This window comes from Oryctolagus cuniculus, chromosome 13 (assembly GCF_051225735.1).
Source record: "Oryctolagus cuniculus isolate XC-2025 breed Fujian yellow rabbit chromosome 13, ASM5122573v1, whole genome shotgun sequence".
NCBI lineage: Eukaryota > Metazoa > Chordata > Mammalia > Lagomorpha > Leporidae > Oryctolagus > Oryctolagus cuniculus.
In genome coordinates, this window is record NC_142879.1 from 24,504,443 (window position 1) to 24,526,553 (window position 22,111).

The 22,111-nt window shown below is 49.2% G+C and overlaps 1 protein-coding gene and 1 long non-coding RNA gene across 2 annotated transcripts; both read left to right on the plus strand.

Moving 5' to 3' along the window:
* The first annotated feature begins 9,117 nt into the window (after positions 1-9,117).
* LOC149122522 (uncharacterized) lies at positions 9,118-10,959 on the plus strand. Its single transcript, XR_016219598.1, has 2 exons — positions 9,118-9,396; positions 9,868-10,959. It is a non-coding gene; the product is annotated as an uncharacterized LOC149122522 (long non-coding RNA).
* Positions 10,960-13,152: 2,193 nt separating this feature from the next.
* On the plus strand, positions 13,153-14,026 carry G0S2 (G0/G1 switch 2). Its single transcript, XM_002717541.6, has 2 exons — positions 13,153-13,259; positions 13,383-14,026. Exon 2 carries the CDS (start codon positions 13,402-13,404, stop codon positions 13,696-13,698), a length of 297 nt encoding a protein of 98 aa, XP_002717587.1. The 5' UTR covers positions 13,153-13,259; positions 13,383-13,401; the 3' UTR covers positions 13,699-14,026.
* The last annotated feature ends 8,085 nt before the right edge of the window (positions 14,027-22,111 follow it).

Here is a 22,111-nt window from a genome sequence, read left to right on the forward strand (position 1 = left end):
AAAGTCACAGAGCTGGTGTTCTAGGCCATAATAATTGGAATAACAAATTAACCAGCAGTGAAACGCGACGAAAGTTTATGGGTGGTTCGCACAATGTAACATGCAAGACGACAGTGGGGAGGAGTCCTCTGCTGCACACTCTCACACAGGGACCCCTGTCCTCTGGCAGCTGTGTCCATGGGCACATGGCCCCTAGAGTCACGGCAGCAAGGTCTGAGGGAACACGGAGGAGTTCTCTCTTCATCGGCAGCTCTGAAATGGCACAATCTGGCTGACAACGCGTTGGCCGGAACTACTCACAGAGCTCCCGAGTCATCAAAGTGCCCAGAGAGGAAACCAAGTGGAGGCTGGGGAACACAGCCACGTCTACCACAGCTAGCATATGGTGAGAGCAGCATGCAACAGTGCGTCTTGAGTTTCCAAAGTCTCTGTTCATTACAACATTTAGCCTCCCCAGATGGAGGCAGTCTATTTTCTCAAAAAAGAAAATACCATCTGGGGTAACTTGTAGATGACGACACCTCAAGGAAACTGGTAGAAAAGTGGCTGTGACGAGAGCTCTAGATTGGTAAAACCTAGATCACAACATTGCCTCCTGCACCCCAGCAGGAAAATCTTAAAAATAAAGACAGCGAAACTTCTGCAAATTATAGCCAGAGGGTAGATACCTGAGACAGACAGGCCACCTGGGAAGAAACAAATCTTCAAAAAGAAGATTCTGGTGTGTCCGGTTTGCCCAAATCTTTCCTCGTTTCAGCTCTGAAAGCTCCACATCCCAGGAAGCCCTCAGTCCCAGGAAAACTGGAGCAATCGAAGACTCTGATTATATATATCTATACGCGTTATTGATCACTCTGTGTATCAGTACTTGTTCTCCCAGACAGCTTTTGAAAGTAGCTCCTCAGGTGGTTCAGTAAACTCTGCACGAAGACACTCAGTGACCTGCGAAAGTTACGTTGGCTCATAATGCAAGAAAAACCTGGATGGAAACAGCACATGGGAATAAAACTGGCCCATGGGAGAGAGCTTGCAAGCTCCTGGGCGAAGGGTGACTCACCCCAGCAAAGCCTTCTAGCACTTGGGCCCTCTCTCAGAGCATGTGTGAGCTCACACACACACACACACGTGTGCATGGCTTTGCACTTTTCCCTGCTGCATTTTGGCTTGTTGATTTTGGCTGTGCTCCACTTGCTGCAAGCTGGATTTGGTGTGGACTTTGTCCTGCACACTCTTCATCATCTCCAGGTTATAGGCCAAAGTTCTCAAGGCCCAGCTCAGAAAGTTTTACTCCAAGCCCTAACTCACACTTACATGCTGGGATCCAGCCATCTGCTCCCTTGACCACACTTAGGCTGGATTCATCCAATTCTGTCTACACTGCCTTCTCTACTTCCTGTGCACTTGGTAAAATCCTAAATCCAAGATTCAAATCAGATTCCTGGACCAGTAGTGGCTTCTCTGATAATCTCTGTAAATTCCAAACTCTGGCAGCAGGTCTTACCTACACAATTCAACTAGCAATCAGTTCCATTCTGCTTTGCAAATTTGCTTTGCAAATGTACACACTTATGTTATTCAAGTTTTTAAAATAAGATTTTATTTATTTATTTGAGAGGAAGAGTTACAGAGAGAGGGAGAGACAGAGAGAGGGGTTTTCCATCCTCTGGTTCACTCTCCAAATGGCCACAATGGCTGGAACTAGGCTGATCTAAAGCCAGGAAGCAGGAGCTTCTTCCAGGTCTCCCATGTGGGTGCAGGGGCCCAAGCACTGAGGCCATCTTCTACTGCTTTCCCAGGCCACAGGCAGAGAGCTGGATCAGAAGAGGAGCAGCCAGGTCACGAACCAGCACCCATATGGGATCCTGGCACCTGCCTGAGGTCTTAGCCTACTACACCACAGTGCTGGCCCCTATTACTCAACTTTGATTAAGGTCAGGGATCCCCCTTGAGTGCATAGCCCAATGTTTACACATAGTAGGTGTTCAATAAAAAAAATTGATTAACTGGTATGTTAGTCTGCTTTGTGTTACTTTGAGTGAAATGCCCAAGAGGAGCCTTTTGAGAAAGGAAAGATTTGCTTCAGCCTCCAGTCTGGAGGTCACAAGTGAGAATCGGACAACCCCACAGCCCAGTGTCTGATGGAGACTGGTCATGGCAGGTGCAGAAGAGTGATCACATGGTGAGAGAACAGCTAGGCAGAACTTAAACTCAAATAATCAATCCTATCACAGGAATCACTTTCCATGGGCACACCCCAAGTGACCTAAAGACCTCTCAGCAGACCCACCTCTCAGATGCCATGATTTGATCGAGTCTCTCTCTTTTTTCTTTTTTTTTTTTTTTTTTTTTTTGACAGGCAGAGTGGACAGTGAGAGAGACAGAGAGAAAGGTCTTCCTTTTTTGCCATTGGTTCACCCTCCAATGGCCACCGCGGCCAGCACATCGCGCTGATCCAAAGCCAGGAGCCAGGTGCTTCTCCTGGTCTCCCATGCGGGTGCTTGGGCCCTGCACCCGCAAGTGCTTGGGCCCTCCTCCATTGCACTCCCGGGCCACAGCAGAGAGCTGGCCTGGAAGAGGGGCAACCGGGACAGAATCTGGCACCCCGACTGGGACTAGAACCCGCTGTGCCGGCGCCGCTAGGCGGAGGATTAGCCTAGTGAGCCGCGGCGCCGGCCTAATCGAGTCTCCACCCTTAATCCATCCACCAGAGTTTAAACATCTTGCATGAGTTTTTTGTTGTTGTTGTTGTTGTTGTTTTTTTTGTTTTTTTTTTTTTTTTTTTTTGACAGGCAGAGTGGACAGTGAGAGAGAGAGACAGAGAGAAAGGTCTTCCTTTGCCGTTGGTTCACCCTCCAATGGCCGCCGCGGCTGGCGCGCTGCGGCCAGCGCACCGTGCTGATCCGATGGCAGGAGCCAGGAGCCAGGTGCTTTTCCTGGTCTCCCATGGGGTGCAGGGCCCAAGCACCTGGGCCATCCTCCACTGCACTCCCTGGCCACAGCAGAGAGCTGGCCTGAAAGAGGGGCAACCGGGACAGAACCCGGCGCCCCGGGACTAGAACCCGGTGTGCCGGCGCCGCTAGGCGGAGGATTAGCCTAGTGAGCCGCGGCGCTGGCCCTTGCATGAGTTTTGAGGAGATAAATCCTACTCAATCCATAACAACTAACATGGATTCTTGGGACATGGGAAACTGTACCACAAAAAATACTCGACGAATATGATATCATGAACATTAATCTCTAACTCCCTTTTTAAAAAAATATTTATTTATGTATTTGGAAGGCAGAATTACAGAGAGTGTGAGAGAGAGACAGAAAATTCATTGGGAACTCCCAGCTACTGGTAGGTATTTAAAGCTCCTAGGATAATTCTCAGATGGTGGTGAGATTAGAACCACAGATCCAGAGAACTGATATAAATGGAATAGATCATAGGAGGACCCCAGGTTGCTCCCACATTAAGGGTAGTGACTCCCAGTATTGGCTGCACATAAGAATCACCTGCAGAGCTTGAAAAATTACTGATGCCTGGGACCCGCTCTGAAAGATTTCTGATTTAATTGAACTGGGGTCCAACCTAGGCTTCAGGAATTTTTAAATCTCCCTATGAGATTCTGATGTGCAGCCAAAGCTGAGACCAACTGATTGACGGAGGAGACCTAGGAAATTAATGGAGTACGATGAAGACCAGGAGAGTGTGGTGTCCCTAAAACAAAGAGGAAGATATGCTTCAGGAAGAAAGAAATGGTCATAGCTGCAGAACGCTAAACCGTTAATAAAGCCTCATTCTATTTCAGTAGAGTGGTAGAAATGGAAGCCAGTCTGCAGTTGGTACAACAGTGATAGGCTGGTTTAAAAAAAATGGGTATAATATTTGTAGAAGAGGAGCAAAGACCTCCAGCAACAGCTGGGTAGTATCAAAGACTACATTTTTTTTAAAATATTTATTTATTTATTTGAAAGGCAGAATTACAGAGAGGCAGAGGCAGTGAGAGAGAGAGAGAGAGAGAGAGAGAGAGAGAGAGGTCTTCTATCCACTGGTTCACTCCCCAGATAGCCACAATGACCGAAGCTGTGCCAATCCAAAGGCAGGAGCCAAGTGCTTCCTCTGGGTCTCCCATGAGGGTGCAGGGGCCCAAGGGCTTGGTTCATCTTCTACTGCTTTCCCAGACCATAGCAGAGATCTGGATCAGAAGTGGAGCAGCTGGGACTCGAAACAGCGCTTATATGGGATGCTGGCACCGCAGGCGGCGGCTTTACCCACCACCCCACAGCGTGGGCCCCAAAGACTAAGGTTTTTAACACACTCCTATTAGACTTGGATGCTGGTGGGATACTGTAATAAGGAAGGAGAAAATGTTGATGCATGGAAGTTGGAACATGGAGCCAAAAGTTGGCTCCCTACTTGAAATCCACACACAGTGTTATAGACTCTATCACGGTCTCTAAGAAAGTAATTAAGGTTGAATTGGGTGATAGGGGTGGGGCTTTGATCTGATATAATGAGTGTCTTTATAAGAAGGCACACTAGAGAACGCCCTTCCCTCCCCCCAAGCCCCTCAGCCACCAGCCACCACCATGCGAGGATATGGTGAGAAGGTGGCCATCTGTAAGCCAGCAAGAAGGCCCTCACCAAACAGCAAATTGGCCAACACCTTGATCTTCTAGCCTCTTACAGTTATGAGAAAATAGATTTCTGCTTTTTAAGTCACCCAGCCCACAGTACTGTGAAGGCAGCCCCAGCAGATCAAAATACCCTCCTCCTTGCTAAGAGCCCCTCAGTGCTCAACACCTCTAGGTTTTTTTCCTACCCCCAGCTCAGAGGCAAATCTTAATCAGCTCATGCCAGTTGTCATGGCATGTTTCAGCCGCTGTAACAAAATAAATTAGGCAACTTTATTATAATCAACAGAAAAACCCTTCTCACAGTGCTAGAGGCTGGGAAGTCCAAGGTCAGGGCACCAGCAGATTCGGCATTTGGTCTGCCCTCTCTTTCATAGAAGGTGCCTTCTACACATGGTACAAAGGATAAATGAGCTTCCCCTGGGCTCTTTAATCAGGGCACCAATACCATTCATCAGGGCTCCACCCTCTTGACCCAGTCACCTTCCAAAAGTCAGACCTATTAATACCATTACATCGGAGATCAGACTTCAACCTGGGAATTTTAGTGGGACAGAAACACTCATACCACAGCACTAGTGGTTCTCAAATGCTAGCATCCATCAGAATTACCTAAAAGACGTTTTAAACAGCCAGCTGGCTGTTCTATCCAGATTGCCTTAAACCAGTAGGTTTAGAGTAGGCTAAAAAAAATCTACATTTATCCTGAGTTTCTAGGTGCTGTTGCTGCTGCTAGTCCTAGGGAGACCATTTGAGAACTAGTGATCTAAGCTCAGGACGCTACTCCCTTCCTCCATAAATAGTCTTAGGGATGAACATGTGACCCTGCTCTGGCCAATAAAGAAAAATCTTGGGCAGGGATTCTAGGAAAAGTTTATTTGCTTAAAAAGAGAGAGAGAGAGAGAGAGAGAGAAGTAACAGCCTCTCCTCTTTCATCGGATGTTGCTGTGCAGACTGTGGTACCCGAGACTGTGGCAGCTCTCTTGGGACCATAATACAAACTAGACTGCTGGAGAGATCATACTAGAGGGATGGGAAGGCCTAAATTCTTAAGTGCCTGAATTCACAAATTCTGGAACCCATGTCTTGTGAAATAATGTATTTTTCTCAGCACTTCAACCATTAGAAGTAGATTATCTTACTTGCAGCCAAAAGCAGCCTGACTTAGTCACAGACTATCAAAACTTGAAATAAATGAGCCAGCATGAGATGGCAGGGCAGCTTTGTACAGAAAGACTCTGGGGTACTTCTTCCATGTCGATGTGAGAGAAGGTAGAGCAGACAGGTGTCGAGAAAGACAGATTTGGTGGCTGGAAGAATCAGCAGCTCTAGTCTGATTCCTTCTGCTTTACCCATGCATGATGTAAGAGGGAAGAAATGGAGAAGAGAGGAGAAAGTATGAAAAAATATTTTTAGAGAGTAATAAAAGTAACCAACTTGGGAAACATAGTAAGTTATGGCTAAATATTCCTTTGAGATTTGTGGTCTAAAGTTCACAGAAAATAAACAAGCAGCCTGGCTGGGTGGATTAAGTGCTTGAGTGGAGGTTCATAGAGAGCAGAGAGCTGACTCCAACCATGTTTAAGTGCTTGCAGGTGAATATAACACAACAGAGGAGGGCAAGGGAGTACCTGGGTATCTGCAAGGAAGTGCGTATGATGAGGGACCACTGCGTCTAACCAGTGTTCCCCACCCTGCTGAGTTCGCCCTGGTCTCCTTCAGACTTTGAATTGGTCCTCTCCAGTCATCACAGCAGGAGCGCCAAGCATGCTGCTTGCATTCACTTCCTATCGCTCCCTAGCGAATTACCACCAAGTTCACAGCCTAACACCACATCTATGTCTTAGGTCACAGTCTGCACTGCAGAAGTCTGGGCGCAGCAGCTCAGGATCTCGCACGGTTAACATCAACGTGTCAAGTAGGCTGCATTCTCGTCTGGAGCTCAGGGTTTTCCTTCAAGCTCTTCTAGCTGTGGAATAACCCAGCGCCCTGTGGTTGTAATTTTCTTGTTGGCTGTTAGCCAGGGACCACACTCAGCTTCCAGGGCCCTCCCGCATTCCTTGCCACCATGTCCCCTCCATCTTCAGGGTCAGCAAGGGAAACTCTCCCTCACTTGGAATCCCCTGAACAGTTGAATCTCTTCTTTGGGTCCATCTGGTTAATTATTAGATCCAGCTGGGCCACATGACATAACCCATCATGGGAGTGATTATCCCATCAGCATCACAAATCTCAGGGATTAACTGGGCTTGAACAACAGGGGGCAGGGATCTTAGGGGCCTTCTGAGACTCCTGCTTACCACAATGCAAAGAGCCCTTTTAAAGAGGTAAGTAAAATAGTTTACAAAAAAAAGAAAGAGGGAAGGAAGGAAGGAAGGAAGGAAGGAAGGAAGGAAGGAAGGGTGGGAGGGAGGGAAGAAGGAGCTGGTGGAATTCACAGAAAGAAGAGATCTTGGGTGTGCTGGCATAGGTGATTTCTTGGAGGAAATGAACTTGAACTTGGCCTCAAGGAAGAAAGGAAGACAAGAGTAGAAAGAAGACGGAAGGAAGGAAGGAAGGAAGGAAGGAAGGAAGGAAGGAAGGAAGGAAGGAACCTTACCTTTTTGCACGCTGGATGTGAGGTAGAGACCACCAACTGAATCACTCAGGAAGCTGAGTTAGCAAATCAGACCTGCCTATCTGCTTCACGACCAGCTTCAGGCAAACATGGGTGTCTCCCCAGTCCCCACATTTCCACAGTTTACCTTTCATTTCCACCTCCTCATTGGGCAATTTCCCCCACTCTCCAATCCCAGGCAGTTCCCTGAGGCCCTCCAAGTCCCACCTGGCTACCATGATCCTGACTGACATACAACCTGTCTGATGGCCTTCCTTGCCTGTGTGTCCCGTAAAGCCCAAACTCAGCACATCCAGGAGAGAACTCATTCTTTTCCTCACCTAAAGTGCTCTTCTTTCCATCTCCCCACCTGGGAGTCACCCCAGACTTCCTTCCCGCTGCAAGCAAAAGTCTGTCAGTTTCTCCTGTGACATCACTCAAATCTGTCTGCCTCTTTCACAAACCTCCGTCTGAGCCCAGTCCCTGCCCGGATTACTGTAACAACGTCCCTCTAGTGTGGCCCTACTCTATCCATCCTCCACTCCGCCACAGTGGCAATCTGGTAGCCTTTTGTAGCCTAAAATTCATCAAGGCTTGTCATTGCCTGTAGACAGCCTGGTCAATCTAAGGTAAGTTGATGTCTGTATATGAAGCACCGGCATGAACTCTGCATTGTACGAGCTCTGAGGACACCATCCGCAACAAGGTAGGAGCAGAGCTGCCCTCACAGAGCACACAGTCTCACCATGGAGACACAACGGTATAATGAAAGGGAAGGTGAGGGGGCTGTGACAACCCGCAGCGAGTCAGCCGCATGCAGGTGGGAGGGAAGGTCTTCCTGCAGAACAGAGAGGTCAGTGGCTCTTGAAGGAAGAGGAATAGTGAGGGGAGAAGAGGAAAGTGCTCCAAAAGGAGAGAACGCCGTAGGGGCAGGATCCGAAGCAGCAGAGGAACAGAACTGTGTGGCCGGCACCCAGAAGGTGAAGCTTAAGAGTTACATAATGAAGCCAGGAATACAAACAAGTATAATAGCATGGCCTTGTAAGTCATGCTAAGAATCTGGGGCTTCCTCTGAGGAAAGGAGCCGAAAGAGATGAGGCAGAGACCTGAGGCAGAGAGACCAGCTGTGAGACCACACCAACAGTCCAGCGGACATGATGGGGGCTTGGACCTAGGAGGGTGGCAGAGGGGACAGAGAGTAGACACAACTCAATAGATATTTAAGGGGGTAGAACGACAAGTCTTGGTGACTGTTACATATGAGAGGTGACAGAAAGAGAGGAGTAAGAATGGCTCCCAGGCTGCAGACCTGCGCTACTAAGTGGACGGTGAAACTTGGACTGAGAAAGCTCATGGTACTCGCTTACGGGGTAGAAATACTGAATTTGGCATTAGACGTGGTACGTTTCATACCCGCAAGACATCCATGTCAAGAGATAGACGAGGCAGGTGGAGCTGCAGGTCTACAGCGGAGATGCATCTGGCCCCTGCGAAGAGACAGCAATGCAAGCCCTGGGAGAAACCAGAGTACCTAAAGAGAGCATAAAGACCACGAAGTGAAGCTCGAGGACCACATCCTGAGAAATGCTGACATTTATAGGTGGGAGGCAAAGGAAAAGTGAGGTGTGCCCAGGCTAGGAAGGGCCTATTCTTCAGGGTTGACTTGGCCCAGAGCAGGTTGGATGGGTGCTGTGGCTGTGATATCAGACACTAAGTTAGGAGTGAAAGGTGAGGAGGCCAGAGCTAAAGGAACTAGGCCACATAGCCAAGTCTTGGGCAATTTCAACTTGAAGGCTCTGAGCCAAGAACAATCCACTGTGCCTAAAATAATCGCCCCAGAGAGTCTTAACTGGCCATTACATAATCCCAGGACTGATATTTAGGTCAATGTGACTTACTTTGATTGGGCCTCTGTTATATGTTAACAGAAAGAGGAAAAGATTTGGTCCTCCACAGAGATGAGGCAAGTCCAGAGGAACAATGAGAGAGCTGTACTGTGCACCTACTGTACATACACAGTCTGCTGCCAAGCTCTGCACTATGAGCCACAAGAGCTGCTGGAATTCACAGAAAGAAGAGATCTGGGTGTGCTGGCATAGGTGATTTCTTGGAGCAAATGAACTTGAACTTGGCCTCAAGGAAGAAAGGAAGACAAGAGTAGAAAGAAGACAGAATTTCAGGTAGGAAGAAGAGAATGAGCAAAGTTAAGGCAAGTAATCATTGAATGAATTATTTCATGGTCTGAGAAGAAACTCCTCTGTGGAACAAAGGGTTCTTGTGGGAGAAGAATGGGGAAAAAATAGATGAGCCGGGAAGATTGGAGCACACAATGCCTGGATTGAACATGCAGCAAATTCAACATGCAGAATCCAGGACTTCCTCATGTGGCCAGCGAGAAATCACCTGGGGCTTTAAGCAGGGTGTTAACAATAAAAAATGAAATTTGAGAAAGATTTGTTTGGTGGTAGCGATTGAGATGGATTAGAAGACAGTGAGTTCAAAGCCATAAAGTGTTCCCCAGAAAACTGGAAAGCTCTTCTGAGCACTCACTAAAATCTGACCACAGGCTAACATAGTGAGTGTGGTCTCTCCCCTGCTGGGCTCCACAGTCCAACAGGGAAGAGGGTTATTACTCCCATACTTCCTGTTAGGGACCTTTGTGTGTCAAGAACTTCCTGGGCATTGAGTACAGAGTGAGGAGCAAAGCGAAGCTGCAGCCCTCATGAAGTTTATCCTGCAATGAGTGTGGAGGACAAGAGAAGACCAAACCTGTAAGTCTGTCACCACAAAGCAGGTAACAAGAGCTACACATGAAAATAAAACAGCGCGCCAGGGCAGAGTGGTGGGCTGGGATGGGCGGGCAAGGCCTCTCTGAGGGACTGCCACAAGATTTCAGGTCTGCAAAACAAATAAAATGGGGGTGTCTGCTGGGGACATGGAGAAGGGGACTCTGTTGAAGAACACAGAGAAGCTGGAATTCCGTCTCCTGTTCCTTCAGCTCCCCAAGGCCCAGTTGTGGGGACAGCTCTGTCCCTCCTCAGCCCTTACCCCCTTGACCTCATGTTCACCTTTGTGATTCTTCCCCACACAGAGGGCTCAGGATGTTTTACTGTTTGGGAGAATGAGATTTGGAAAGCAAAGTAAACCTCAAGCTGACACTTCCCTTTTTATAGAAATGGCAAGAGTTAAATAAATGTCGGGGTAGACAGGAGGGTAGGGTGACTAACTGTTCCACTTCACCCAGAATGCAACTCAGTTTGGGCGCTGGGACTCCTGCATCTCAAAAAACTCCTCAACCCTGAAGTCACTCTGTGGCTTGGTGTGATCTTCACAGCTGTGACCTGTGCCTGACTGGTATGACGCAACACAGCGCTTCACTTCTCTGAAAGTGACATCAGGGGCCGGCACCGCGGCTCACTAGGCTAATCCTCCGCCTTGCGGCGCCGGCACACCGGGTTCTAGTCCCAGTCGGGGCGCCGGATTCTGTCCCGGTTGCCCCTCTTCCAGGCCAGCTCTCTGCTGTGGCCAGGGAGTGCAGTGGAGGATGGCCCAAGTGCTTGGGCCCTGCACCCCATGGGAGACCAGGAGAAGCACCTGGCTCCTGCCATCAGATCAGCGCGCTGCGCCGGCTGCAGCGCGCCGGCCGCGGTGGCCACTGGAGGGTGAACTAATGGCAAAAGGAAGACCTTTCTCTCTCTCTCACTGTCCACTCTGCCTGTCAAAAAAAAAAAAAAAAAAAGAAAGTGACATCAGACCAGTTAAAATACGAGTTTAGTTTCTAAACCCTACCTAGCCACCCCTACCCTAGGTAAGTTAAGAGCTGGGTTCTTCCTCCACCCATGCAGAGGAGCAGAGGAGCTGTGCTCAGAAACTCCTAGGCATGAATGGCACGAACTGACGCTGCATTCCTTAGCTTCATACATCTGCTGCTCAGCCCCAAGTATCACCCAAAGCAGGGACACCAAATCCACCAGGGTCCTCGGTCTCTGGCACTTGCTTCCCCCTCCCCCCAGCCTTTGCGACTAAGTTGTGGAGGCCTGGGGTTCAAAGTCAGATTATCAAAGAGGAAAAGAGGGGAACTGATCTGAGCTGGTGACGTGCTCCAACAGAGCAAATCACAGGAAAGGGGAACCCCATAAAAAGTACAGCCTGCTGACCCGGGACCATGTGTGGTTTGCATCTTTGAGTTACAGACACACAGGAACTACTTCCTGGCTTGTCAATTTTGGAGTTTTCGGCCCAAAGCTGGGCTGACTCATCTGGAGAGCAGAAACCCAGTGAAAGGTCTCAGACCAAGCACACTGTCACATGCTCTTCCAGAAGTTGCCGGAGTTTGAAATACAGATACGGGGAAAGCTCACAATCAGTTACTAGACATCCATCCAAACCCACAAGGAAGATTCAAAGAAAATGCCAAGACCGATACTAAAACTTGGCTTGGGCTCTTGTTTAAGAATTTTCCTGCCTACTCTGGTTAAAAGAATGATAAGCAGGGGACATCATCCTCTGTTTGGACCCTGGTCACCCTGACTGTTTGTGTCCACCAGAATATAAAATTTTAACTAAGCAATTTAGGTAACCTCGAGCAATCCCACACCAATCCTTAACCTGAACAAATAGCAGCCGAGTCAAAGGGTGGCTTTATTACTGCTGCCACTTTTAACTGACTTGTCTGGGAGATTGCCTCAGACCCCAGAGAAAAACGACCCTGAATGTTTCCAAGGACTAAAATAGCTGATCTCGGAACGAGCCCTTTCCCCTGCCCTGCCACCAGCCCCACTGAACGCTAAGACTGTTGCAAGATTGCATCACCAACCTTTGCAATTTTCTGGCCAGTCTATCCCAATCCTCCCTCTGCCCTCTCCCTTGCTTAAAGCCCTTTGGCCCAGTTCCCTCCTCGTTGCCCTACTTTGCTAACTCGGGTATATGGATAACCAAGGCTGAACTAGAGCGCCCCACACTCTGATGTTCAGTCCCAGTCAAAACTAACCTGAGCAGACTCTCCACTCCCTGGCTTCTACCCCCAACTGCCCACTTCATATCCTTCACCCCTAAACTGCTACCATGATCGACCTGAGCTGGCACAGTGAAGCTGCACCCCCAGATCCCAGGAGGGGGCAAAGAATTATAGAGGAGCAGGAAATCATTCCCTTCTAGGCAAGCAGACAAACTCTCACCAACAGCACATTTGCCTTGCACAGCCCCCAACCTCCCTTCTCCAGTGGGCCTGGGGACAATTTGGACTTCAGAGCTGTTGCCAGATACACAGAATACCTGTGGGGATACTCGGGAGCCAAGGATTGCACCACCAGCACCCTCTCTCTCTCTCTCTCTCTCACACACACACACACCCCTCAGCACATAAAAGCCCCCAAAGGCCCACTCAAGGAACAATTTCCTAACAGGTGATTCCAAAATGCATGCACCTCTGAACAAACCCAGTCATGAAAACAGAGTACCCCTCGCCCCAGCCGCGGTCTCCAACGCCGGGAGACCTGCTCTGCTCATTACCCCATCCCTCCATGGCCTTCTCCTCTCCCATCCGCCAACACACACGTGGGAAAGCGACAACCCTTGTGAGTAAAACTGGAAGATTTCTCTTTTACATAGAAGCCTACAGATGGCCCCAAGAGGGGTCCTTCTCAGGCCCTCCCGGACATGGGAGGCCGTGCGCCCACCCACTGCACAAAGTGCAGCCAGTGCCAGAAATGCACGGGACACCCCCCCCCGGGGGTGGGGGCTGCCGCTGTCCGAGTCCCCCCAGCACGCGTAGGGGGCGTGCGCAGTTCGTGGTCACCTCTGCCAGGTCCCTCCCCCGCTCCTGCCTCTGTTCCTCCCCCTCCTCCTTTCCCTGGCGCCCGCAGCGTGGCCCCGGCCAGGGATCCGGGAGGCGGGTCTCGGACGAAAGATATAAGCGGCCGGGGAAGCTGCCAGGTGCCGGCTGCAGAGTGGCCATCTGGAAGAGCTGCGTCTGCCGAGGAGGAGCAGCAGGACGCGAGGCCGGCCGGACCCACGGACACGCTGACCGCTGACCGCAGCCGAGGTGAGCCGCAGCCCCGGCGCTGGGTCCCGGGGCGGGGTTGGGGGTGGGGGGCAGGGAGCGCTGCGCGCACCGCTGGAGACGTCCCTCGGCGGCTTAGGTCCCCTTCCCTCCGCTGTCCCGCAGGTCGCCACCACCCGCAAGCATGGAAGCCGTCCAGGAGCTGCTGCCTCTGGCCCGGGAGATGCTGGCGGCGCGGCCCAGGAGCAAGCTGGTGAAGCTTTACGTGCTGGGCGGCGTGCTGGCGCTCGTGGGCGCCGTCATCGGCCTGGTGGAGACCGTGTGCAGCCCCTTCGCCGCGGCCGGCCGCCTGCGGGACCAGGAGGCGGCGGCCGCCGAGCTGCGGGCCGCTCGCGAGCGACGGGCGCTGCCGGAGAAGGGCAAGCAGCCGGCGGCCGCGCTCTGCGGCCGGGCCCTTTCCAACCGCCTGCACGCCTCGTAGGCACCGCAAGGAACCGGAGAGAGAGACGTGCAGAGAGCCTGTCGCCAGAGGCGAGAGCGGAGCCAGGCGCTGCCTGGACTGACTTCCAAGAAGCCGGTGACACCTAGAACTGACCTGGCACGCGTGGATGCCCCGAGAGGAGTTCGGGTGGAGTCTGGCTGCTGTGCAGCACTGCCTTGTGATGGCAAGTCCCAAACTGTGTCGCTTGGAGCTGAGTGCGTGAGGGAGGAAAGAGATGCTTTTTATACTATTATTATTGTTGTTGTTGTTACTGTATTACAGTGACCACCATTTTGCATTTTGAAATAAAAAAACGTTTTATACTGTTGTTTATTATCTAATTCCCGAGAGTGGCCAGGGCTGGCAGCCGGGAGGGGGGTGCAGAGTGATGGAGAGAGACACAGCGACGAGTGTCTCTGATCACAGAGTCTCACCTGCCCCCTGTGGAGGGAGCACTTTCCTGAGGGTCAGACAACACTTGCTTCCTACCTTGGGACTCCAATCATACTACTTGTCTGTTAGTATTATTATTGTCTATGCACCTACTGACGGACCCTTCCTTGCTTCATGTTAGGGGTGGGGAGAAAGAAAGCTGTATAGATCCCATCAGACTTAGCATTTTAAGATTACATGAATGGGGTTGGCATTGTGGCACAGTAGGTTAGAGTCCCGGCCTGCAGCGCCTGTATCCCATGAAGGTGCCGGTTGGAGTCCCAGCTGCTCCGCTTCTGATCCAGCCCTCTGCTGTGGCCTGGGAAAGCAGTAAAAGATGACCCACCTCCTTGGGAGTCCCAGAGGAGGCTCCTGGCTCCTGGCTTCGGATCAGCTCAGCTCTAGCTCCTGTGGTCATTTGAGGAGTGAACCAGCGGATGGAAGACCTCTCTCTCGCTCTCACTCTACCTCTCTTTGTAACTCTTTCAAATAAATAAAAAGTAAATCTTAAAAAAATTACATGAATCCACTGATAACAGGATAAATGAATGAAAGAGAAGCAACTAGCACAGGAAAGCTATGCGTCCCTCACATCTGAATGCTCCTAAGTGTTTTAGGGAGAGGGAGAGGGGGAGGGGGAGGGGGAGGGGGAGGGGAAGGGGGAGGGGAGGGAGAGCGAGCTACCTGGCAGGGTAAGAGGCAAGCTCCCAAGAAGGCCCAATCAGATGATGCCTTTATTCTTCTCAGCTTCCTCACCATGAGTTCAGGTCATAGCGGAAAGCTCCAGACTAGAAAAAGACCGGTTGTCACAGACTTAAGTCCCCTTCCTCCCGCCCACCAGAGCCTGCTGAGCAGTAACAACTAACTCAGTGGCTCTGCAGGCCCAGCAAAGGGAATGTTAAGCCATGGCTCTCAAAGAGAGAACCAGTTTGCCATTTGCCTTGCATGTTAGTGTTACCTGCCCTACCCACCTACAGACACTTGACTCTGGTCATCAAATACACATTTTTGCCAAACAAAACCATGGCTCTGGGTATTGCCTGATGAGACTTTCTCCTCCAAGCCACTCCCCCCACACACCCTCCCACACTCCTCCATTTCATTTCCAATCTTCTCTGTCCTCACTGATCTCATTTCTCTGAATTCTTACAGGTCTTGCAGTCTGGGTCTCATCCAGGGCCACTCAGTAAGGGAATCTTTTCCAGCTATTTTGTAGGCAAGATCATGGCTCTCGTAGTAGAATCTGGAAGCCAGAGAGCAAGCCCTCTTCAGTGTTCACAGAAACTGTCAGATCCCAGATAAATAGGAGCTCTCTAATAAATACTTGATTCTTCAATCAGTCCATTTGTGAAGTTAGAGGAGTGGTTTTAAATTGAAGGGGGAGCAATTTTGTCCCCCCAGGAGACATACGACAGTGTCTGTAGATATTTCTGGTTGTGTGGTGGGGGAGGGACACCTCTGCTGGCATTGAACAGTGGACGCCACTGATGCTGCTATACACCTTGGGGTGCACAGAGAGCCCTGCACCCCCTCTCTCCCAGAGAACCCTCCAGGATCAGGAAAAGAAACTCTGTGATAGAGGAAAGGAAAGGAAAAGGGTTTGCCAACAGTTTGGGAGTCCAGGTTCTGAAGTGGTCTCACGAGACAGTGTCTGGCTGTAGTTGAGCATGATTAAGTCCCTCTCCCAACACAGGGACAAAACTGCCCGTGGCCCTATACCCTTGGGCAGTTTCATCAACAACCCAAGGAGAGAAGGTGTACTTATCAGTTCTGTTAGTGACTTAAGAGCTGAGATAGCAGAGCCAGGGTTCAATGGCTCAGTAGGCTGGAGCTATGCACGGAAGCAAACCGAATGAAACTGAACAGAGAAGATGCAGTACAGAATTTGGGTCCAAAAAGTCAACTGAATGACCACAGCATTAGAAAGGCTTTTCTAGCGCAATAAAAGCTAACAAGGGCTTGTGACAGGGCTGCTAAAGCAAATTAATGCCTACTAGTAGAAGTAGAGTGTCCAGAACAAGAGAAGAGCTGTAGCTTTTGATATACTTTGTAGATGTATCCATTTGTATCAACTGATCAAAGTTTTGTTTTTTTTTAACTTTCATTTAATGAATATAAATTTCGAAAGTACAGCTTATGGATTACAATGGCTTCCCCCCAATAACGTCCCTCCAACCTGCAACCCTCCCCTTATCCACTCCCTCTCCCCTTCCATTCACATCAAGATTCATTTTCGATTCTCTTTATATACAGAAGATCAGTTTAGCATACATTAAGTAAAGATTTCAACAGTTTGCTCCCACACAGAAACATAAAGTGAAAAATACTGTTTGAGTACTAGTTATAACATTAAATCTCAATGTACAGCACACTAAGGACAAAGATCCTACATGAGGAGTAAGTGCACAGTGACTCCTGTTGTTGACTTAACAAATTGACACTCTTGTTTATGGCATCAGTAATCACCCTAGGCTCTTGTCATGAGCTGCCAAGGCTATGGAAGCCCCCTGAGTTCACTGACTGATCATATTTACACAAGGCCATGGTCAAAGTGGAAGTTCTCTCCTCCCTTCAGAGAAAGGTATCTCCTTTTTTGATGACCCATTCTTTCCACTGGGATCTCACTCGCGGAGAACTGATCAAAGTTTTATGGTGTTTCACAAAGAGCAAGGTGATGAACAGGTGTTTTGCTTTTGCCAGGTTTGAGAACCATTAGGTTTAACCGCTAGGTTAAGGTATTTTCTAGGAGACAAAAGCATTAGTTAAAAACCTAAGCCTTAAAATATTGTAACAATAATAACTTTCAGTCAGATACTGCTGTAAGAACTTTGCATGTATTATCTCATTTAATTTGTGAACTTACCCCCCTCCAAGGAAAGCACTGTTTAAAGATGAGGAAGGAATTGAAGACACTCAAGACAGAGTTTCAGTAACTTTGTTGAGGTTTTAGGGCTGCCAGAGAAGAGAGTCCACATATAAACTCCAGCAAGTCCAGGCTGTCTGACTTACCTTCTTTGTTTTTCAAGCTGACAGATTCCAAAGTATATCAAAACCAACAGGTACATGTTCTTATAAATATACCTAGACCCTTGTATAAAGTAATTAGACATTTTGTAGGGGAGGTGTATCACTGAGTAATTGGACATAGTTCTTTGTAGAAGATCAAGTGATATTTCATGTTGGAAGTATACCATTGGATAATTTGATAAAGGCCTTCGTATAAGTCCATTAGACTTTTTTGGAAACATATCATTTTATAAACACTGCTCACTTTGTTTTTGTCTTCCTATATTATAAAGTCTTTTTAAAAAATATTTATTTATTTGAAAGGCAGAGTTACAGAGAGGCAGAGGGAGAGAGAGAGAGAGAGGAAGAAAGGTTTCCCATCTGCTGGTTCACTCCCCAAATGGCTCAACTGGGCCAATCCAAAGCCAGAAGCCAGGAGCTTTTTCCGGGTCTCCCACGGGGGTGCAGGGGTCCAAGGATTTGGGCCATCTTCCACTGCTTTCCCAGGCCATAGCAGAGAGCTGGAGTATCCAGGACTCAAACAGGCACCCATATGGGATGCTAGCACTGTGGGCTGTGGCTTTATCCCCTATGCCCTGGCACCCTCACTCCCCCCTTTTTAAAGATTTTTTAATAAAGTCTGGTTTTATGTGTTTTTGTTTTATTCTGATACAAGAATGAGGCAGCATTCCATAGGGAATGGATGGAGACATGAACCAAGAAAGTCGCCCACCCAGTGCAAACTGGACCTCAGGGATAACAATGATCCAGTTGCCTGACCAGTATTTGGGAAAAGGCAATTGGTGACACTCAGCTTTGTGTCCCTTACAAAACTTTCATGAAAGCACGCTGTCCTGTCAGTGTGTACAAGGTCACCTTTAGTCTGTATCCCAGGGTCAAGGATTGTCAGGTCATTGATCACATGGCCCCTTTTTTTTCTAAAGATTTATTTATTTATTTGAAAGTCAGAGTTACACAGAGAGAGGAGAGGCAGAGAGGCAGAGAGAGAGAGAGAGAGAGAGAGAGAGATCTTCCATCCAATGGTTCACTCTCCAATTGGCCACAACGGGGTGGAGCTGTGCCGATTCAAAGCCAGAAGCTTCTTCCCAGTCTCCCATGCAGATGCAGGGATCCAAGGACTTGGGCCATCCCCTGCTTTCCCAGGCCATAGCAGAGAGCTGGATCGGAAGGATCACATGGCCCTTCACCTTGGCTTAGGAGGGCACCCAAAATGCCATTCAGAAACATGCACTCTCACTCAGTGTCCTCTCCTGCCTTTCTTGGTTTCATCTGTGTGGAACCACAGCCTCCTCTGGAAGAGCTCCTGCCTTCCGTGTGGATCTGACCGCACTCCTAACTCTCACACTTACTTTCATAACGGGCAAAGAGTGTGAGTCAGACTAGCCATGGCCACCAGGGAGAACTTCTCACACGTCGAAACCAGTAAATCACACATGTAACAGGAACACCAGAACACTTAGGAGACAAAACCCCGAAGGGTTGATAAGTAGCGTCTTGAATTGCTATGCTGAGGTTTCAAAGCAAAATTCCAAGAGAATTTCATGAATTCTTGCTCAAAGACCCTGGTGCCTTCTGAAACCCAACCTCCCTGCATTTCGCTCTTTCCACTGATCTTCTGTGTACACCTGCCTTTCTTCAAAGTTTTCTCTGCAAACGAGCAATCACATTGTAAAGCTGCTTAATCAGAAGGCGGCCCTAAAGAAATTGCATTTAAATCTTGGTGTCAATTAATATAAGAGTTCTGGGGCCAGTGCAGTGGTGTAGTGGTAAAACCACCACCTGCAACACCAGCATCCCATATGGGCACCAGTTCACGTCCCAGCTGCTCTACTTTTGATCCAGCTCCCTGCCAATGTATCTGGGAAAGCAGTGGAAGATGGCACATATGTTTAGGCCCTTGCATCCATGTGGGAGACCTGGAAGAAGCCCCTGGTTCCTGGCTTCAGCCTGGCCCAGCCCTGGCCTTTGTGGCCATCTAGGGAGTAAACTAGCAGATGCAAGATCTCTCTCTCTCTCTCTCTCTCTCTCTCTAACTGTAGTTCTGACTTCTAAAAACTTAAATAAACCTTTATTAAAAATTCTAATTAAAGATTTTCTTAAGCCTCAGGAGGCCAGGTAGACATTTATGCCACAGTTAAGGATTGCATTAGGTGCAGTCATGTGCTGCATAATGACATGTGAGTCGATGATGGATCACATATATGATGGTGGCCCCATACAATTAGAATGGAGCTGAAAAGTTCCTATTGCCTGGGATGGCTTAACTACTGTAATATCACACTGTAACTACTCATGTGTTTGTGGCAATGCTGGTGTAGACAAACCAACCTACTGTGCAGTCAGCAGGTCACATAAAATATAGTACTTACAGGGCCGGCGCTGCGGCTCACTAGGCTAATCCTCCGCCTTGCGGCGCCGGCACACCGGGTTCTAGTCCTGGTCGGGGCACCGGATTCTGTCCCGGTTGCCCCTCTTCCAGGCCAGCTCTCTGCTGTGGCCAGGGAGTGCAGTGGAGGATGGCCCAAGTCCTTGGGCCCTGCACCCCATGGGAGACCAGGATAAGTACCTGGCTCCTGTCATCAGATCAGCGCGGTGCGCCAGCCGCGGCGGCCATTGGAGGGTGAACCAACAGCAAAGGAAGACCTTTCTCTCTGTCTCTCTCTCTCACTGTCCACTCTGCCTGTCAAAAAAAAATTATATATATATATATATATATAGTACTTACAATGATGTACAGTACATACTACTATACTTTTGTTGTTCTTATGGAACGTCCTTCTCATAAACAAGTGTTCACTGTACAGCAGGCTGCTGAGCTGGGCCCACAATAGCCTCCGACATCTGATGTTTTCCACATCACGTGATGGGCCTGCACAGACTCAGTCTGTGCTTGGGCTCCATGATGTCCGCACAACAATGGCGCCTACCCTTGTGCTTCTCAGAGCGCGACTTCCAGACTCCAGATACGCACCACCTGGCTCAGGGAATGCTCAGCTCCTTCACTAGAGGAAAAGGACTTCAAAGCAGCAGGGTATGCAAGCAAGGGTGTAAATAACACAGCTGTATAAAACGAAAGCAAATGTCCCAGAGGGCCAAGGAAAGAAGAAAATATAACACAAAGAGCAATTCAAAAAAAAAAAAAAAAAGCAATTTCAGAAACCTGGCTTTAAAAGGTAGTGCTATGGTTTGAATACGGCTTTTTCCCTTGGAAATACATGCGGAAATGTGATTACTGCCCTTAAGAGAGGATTGGGTCCTTAAGAGGGATTAATGTTGGGACCAGTGCTGTGCTGCAGTGGGTTAAGCCCACAGCCTGCAGTGCTGGCATCCCATCTGGGCGCCGGTTCAAGTCCCAGCTGCTCCATCTCCAATCCAGCTCCTGCTAAGGCGCCTGGAAAAGCAACGGAAAATGGCTCAAGTACTTGGGCCCATGTGAGAGACCTGGAAAAAGCTCCTGGCTGCTGGATTTGGCCTAGCCTAGCCCCAGCATTGTAGCCATTTGGGGAGTGAGCCAGAGAATGGAAACTTTCTGTCTCCTCTCTCTCTCTGTAACTTTCAAATAATTAAATCAATCTTAAAAAAAAAAAAAGGAGGGATTAATGCAGTTCTCTTGGGAACAGATTATTCACTGTGAGAGTAGGCTGTATAAAGCAAGGTTGCATGGGGCCGGTGCTATGGCACAGGTTAATCCTCTGCGGGTTAATGCCCTGGCCTGCAGCACTGGCATCCCATATGGGCACCGGTCCCGGCTGTTCCACTTCCAATCCAGCTCTCTGCTATGGCCTGAGAAAGCAGTAGAGGATGGCCCAAAGCGCTTGGGCCCCTGCACCTGTGTGGGAGACCTGCAGGAAGCTCCTGGTTCCTGGCTTCAGACAGGCTCAGCTCCGGCCGTTGCAGCCAACTGGGGAGTGAACCAGCAGATGAAAGACTTCTCTCTCTCTCTCTCTCTCTCTCTCTCTCTCTCTCTGCCTCTCACTGTCTGTAACTCTACCTCTTAAATAAATAAATAAATAAATAGCACGCTGCCTTGCATGCTTTGCCTCTGCTGCACACACCCATGGACCTTCCGGTTTCCAACATGAATTGAAGTGGCACAGAGCCCTCACCAGAAGCTGAGCAGATGCCAGGGTCATGCACTAGGACTTCCCAGGCTCCAGAACAACCAGCCAAATAAATTCCTTTGCCTTAGAAATCGCCCAGTTTTCGGTGTTCTGTTACAGTAACAGCAAACAGACAAGACAAGTACAGTGGACAAAAGAATCTTAAACTATAAATGAAATAAAAATGAAAACAGGCTTTTGGGAACTTTCCAAGAGTACCGGGGCAGAGCTACATCTAGTGTGGCTCAGCACTCCCCTCCAGCTCCTGGCACAGAAGAGGTGCTCCACAACTATTTGTCGATGGAGTAAAGAAATGGACAGAGAATGTGAATCCTTTTATGCATTCTAGCCCATGCCTTGGTTCAGAAGAACATACATGGCTGGGATGTGAGCCTCCAACATTAATTGGTGTGAACCAGGATGAAGCTACTGTCCCACTGCAGCCCTTACCCCCACGGAGTCCACTGCAGACTCCCCTCTGCCATCTACTCCATCTATAGTGGTTTCTAAGTCACATAAATAATTCCCCTGGGACTTGATAACTGAAAAAAGGTGTGGACACGCTGCCGTCACAGAACACGTTGCGTTGCAGCGTCTCTCCCGGTGGGGAAGGAAAATCTGCCCAAACTCCGTTCTTGTTTCAGTGACTTCCTTTCAGGCCAAGCCAGGAATCTGAGAATGAGCCTCGGCTCGGGGAGTGGGGCAGGGGCTCTGTCTGGCACGCCCCTCCCCTCCTGCATTTACAGCTAACAATAGTAATGGATAACTCTCCCGGGCAACCAGGACCACTTCCAAGCATTCCCATCCTGGGCGCTCGGGGGCTGCTCTGTCCTTTGGGGAGACCTGATGCCCGA

Bases quoted from the DNA above. Each gene is read 5' to 3' on its own strand.
- G0S2 (XM_002717541.6), top strand. From the start codon at position 13,402: ATGGAAGCCGTCCAGGAGCTGCTGCCTCTGGCCCGGGAGATGCTGGCG.